This window comes from Octopus bimaculoides, chromosome 4 (genome assembly GCF_001194135.2).
Source record: "Octopus bimaculoides isolate UCB-OBI-ISO-001 chromosome 4, ASM119413v2, whole genome shotgun sequence".
Lineage (NCBI taxonomy): Eukaryota > Metazoa > Mollusca > Cephalopoda > Octopoda > Octopodidae > Octopus > Octopus bimaculoides.
In genome coordinates this window covers 115,044,007-115,047,113 of record NC_068984.1, presented here as the reverse complement: position 1 = coordinate 115,047,113, position 3,107 = coordinate 115,044,007, and the positions used below count along the sequence as shown (strand labels likewise).

The window sequence follows — 3,107 nt, the reverse complement described above, 5'->3', positions numbered from 1 at the left end:
GGGCTGTAACTGCTGAGGACATACGTAAGCTCGCAAGGAATGAAGCCAGTATGCTCCGTTGGATGTGTAATGTCAATGTGAATACCCGTCAAAGTGTAAGTATCTTGAGAGAAAAGCTGAACATTAGAAGCATCAGTTGTGGTGTGCAAGAGAGACGATTGTGCTGGTATGGACATGTGGTGAGAATGGATGAGGATAGCTGCGTGAAAAAGTGCCACACCCTAACAGTTGAGGGAACCCGTGGAAGAGGTAGGCCCAGGAAGACCTGGGCTGAGGTGGTGAGGCAAGACCTTCGATGATGATGATGATGATGATGAGATAAAGTATTGATGTCTTATGATAATTCGTAGGCTGTATTCAAAACAGCAAAAATTTAAACAACAAAGTATTCATTCATTCTTAATACATTCTAGCAGATTCAAACATGAAGTTGAAACACTACAGTATTTTAAAGTTCCCTCATCCTAATGAACTGAGTGTGTTATGAAGACACATCTTCTAAAGGAAAGATACATTCTCTGATAACAAAATACACTAAAAATCAGTATAGTCACATTCAAATCTGCCAGAACATATTTAGAATGGACAGATATGTTATTGTTTATATTTTCACTGTTTTGCATGCACCTAATGAATAATTATCAGTTTCAGCCAGCTAAGCTATCATCAGACTATGGGTTAGCTGGCCGAAATTTCAAAGTCACTGTCAACAATATCCTTGTATAAGAATATAAGAATAATAAATTTGTATTAGAAATAGTACATTTCTAAATCTCTCAGAGAGATTTATACAGTAGTGATACGTTGAAGTAGTTGTATGCTGTCAACTTAATGTGACAGTCCCATGAAGGGAATAATACTACTGTTGTTTAGACCTAGGAAGCTGCACTGCTTCCTGTTGGCCTTGACACATTTCCTGTGTCCTTATGTTTACAAGGAGGAGACAAGCACCTCCACCCAGCTAAGCCTGCATCCAGAGACATGTTTCTGAGTCTTTGCTCATCATCAGTCTGGAGTAGCATGACTTCATGGGACTGTCACATTAAGTTGACAGCATACAACTACTTCAATAAATTTGTACTCTACAAAAGTACAGAGTAACCCTTCAGATTAATGTAAAATAGCTTTTATTATAACTGAACATAAAAACAAACAGTAATATACATACATACATACATACATACATACACACATACATACATCTTATACATCTATATTGTTTACATCATAAGAATTTAGAAACCTCAAGAGAACATGAAATAATGCATTTTTAATGGTTCAACTTTAAGCAGATAAAGCTATAAATAAGAGTATGTGCACACTGGGTGAGCAGCCTTCAACTTTTTCTGTCCAAAGTGTTTTTTATTTACACACTACTATTTATAGTTTTACCTACTTCAAGTTCAACCATTAAAAAAACAAATTGTGTGTGTGCACATGTACGCCAGTCTGTTTCAGGGTCACCCATGCACAGCTGAGTGTACTGGAGCAATGTGAAATGAAGCGTTTTGCTCAAGGTCACATTAATTCTCTACCTTGGTTTCTGAAACTTTTTCCAAGTTCAAATCTTGACACAGTTAAATTTTGCATTTCATTCAATCAGGTAGGATCCAATACACTATAATACTGGTATTAATGTATTAGCACTATGTAAGGTGGCAAGTAGGCAGAATCATTAGTACAGCAGGTGAAATGCTTAGCAGCATTTCATCAGTCTTCATGTTCTGCCAAGATTGACTTAAACCTTTCATCCTTTTGAGATTGATAAAATAAGTATCAACTGAGTACTGGGGTCACTCCTCCCCCAAAATTTCTGGCCCTATGCCAAAATTTGAAATCAAAATATTAGCACTATGCTGGTATTAATACACCAGCACTATGATGAAATTAATTGCATTGATTAACTAACTATCATATATAAAATACCTAATGTGCCCATTGTAAATGATATCAATATCCTCTTATAGATGTCAATGAGGTCAGTGACCCCAAAATGAAGTTAGCATGCTTGTTAAAATGACCTTTCAATTTACTTCATTTATTAATTGTATTAACCACATCTTTAGAAATGGATTGAAAATTTGTTTACATTTACATTAATATGATGTTCAATCATTTTCATATATAAGCAGCTAAATAAATAAGAATGTTATTATATCAGTCATTTGTGTTCATTAAAGTCCTTTCATTGCCATTCTTGACCACTTCAATGATATGCCCTCTCTTCACCAGATCAGCTTCAAAAGAACTTTGGCAAACACAACTGCTTGACTGATTAACCGAATGATCAAGCAAATAGTTGATTAGTTATTTGGTTAAATAGCTAACCAATTGATGAATAATAAAGAAGTGAAACTGAACCAGTGCATGTGTTTATTATTGGTGTAATGATCCTCCCAAAATACAACAAAATCTGTCTCAACACACAAATTCACATCAAGAATCTAACAGATCAAATACAAAAATGTTATAAGTTTTAAAAATAAAGGTTTCTAGCTTGAAATCAGTCTGCAATTATGTATGTATTAAGGAATAACACATCTAATTATGGTCAGAGATTAAAAAGAATCAAAACACAGAGTAGATGTAAATGTTAAACATTTTCCTTCTTTTTCCAAAATTTCTAAAGTTGCTTCATTCACATTGAAGAGGATGGTTAAATTAGCAATCAAAGTAATTTTTAAAAAACATACAAGTCTGTGCTATATTAACACTAGAAAGAAACAAGCTGATTAAATGTTAGTTCGGAAAAATTCTTCTGTAAGAAAGAGTCGTGATGCTCAATAACTAATATTTAGTGGCACAAGCAAGCAATGTCACAAAACACAAAAGAACAGAATGCTAAAAAAAAAAAGCAAAACAAACACATTGAAAAAAAACTTGCCTTGGTTTTTTCTTCATAAATTTGGCTTGTCTAAAAGAAACAAAACAATACAAAAACAGAACTAAAAACAAAAAAAAAGAGGTATCTATACAGTATTTTATCTGAGATATTCCTCATTTTGAATTACTTTCCCTTAATATTGTAGGTTTTTGTTGCTAATTGGTTTACGAAACTGCAATTAATTAAATTTGGGAGTATATATATATATATATATATATATATG

The 3,107-nt window shown here is 33.3% G+C and overlaps 1 protein-coding gene across 4 annotated transcripts in view; it reads right to left on the bottom strand.

Annotated features, from left to right (window-relative positions):
- The window catches only part of LOC106872124 (FYVE and coiled-coil domain-containing protein 1), a 68,319-nt gene that overhangs the window by 23,697 nt on the left and 41,515 nt on the right, over window positions 1-3,107 (bottom strand). For 3 of the 4 annotated variants that reach the window (XM_052967372.1, XM_052967373.1, XM_052967371.1), the window contains exon 13: window positions 2,881-2,914. The exons of the other annotated variant lie outside the window; for it this stretch is intronic. In XM_052967372.1, the coding sequence (XP_052823332.1) occupies window positions 2,881-2,914 (34 nt within the window). The remainder of the gene's footprint in view (window positions 1-2,880; window positions 2,915-3,107) is intronic. 4 annotated transcript variants of the gene reach the window in all.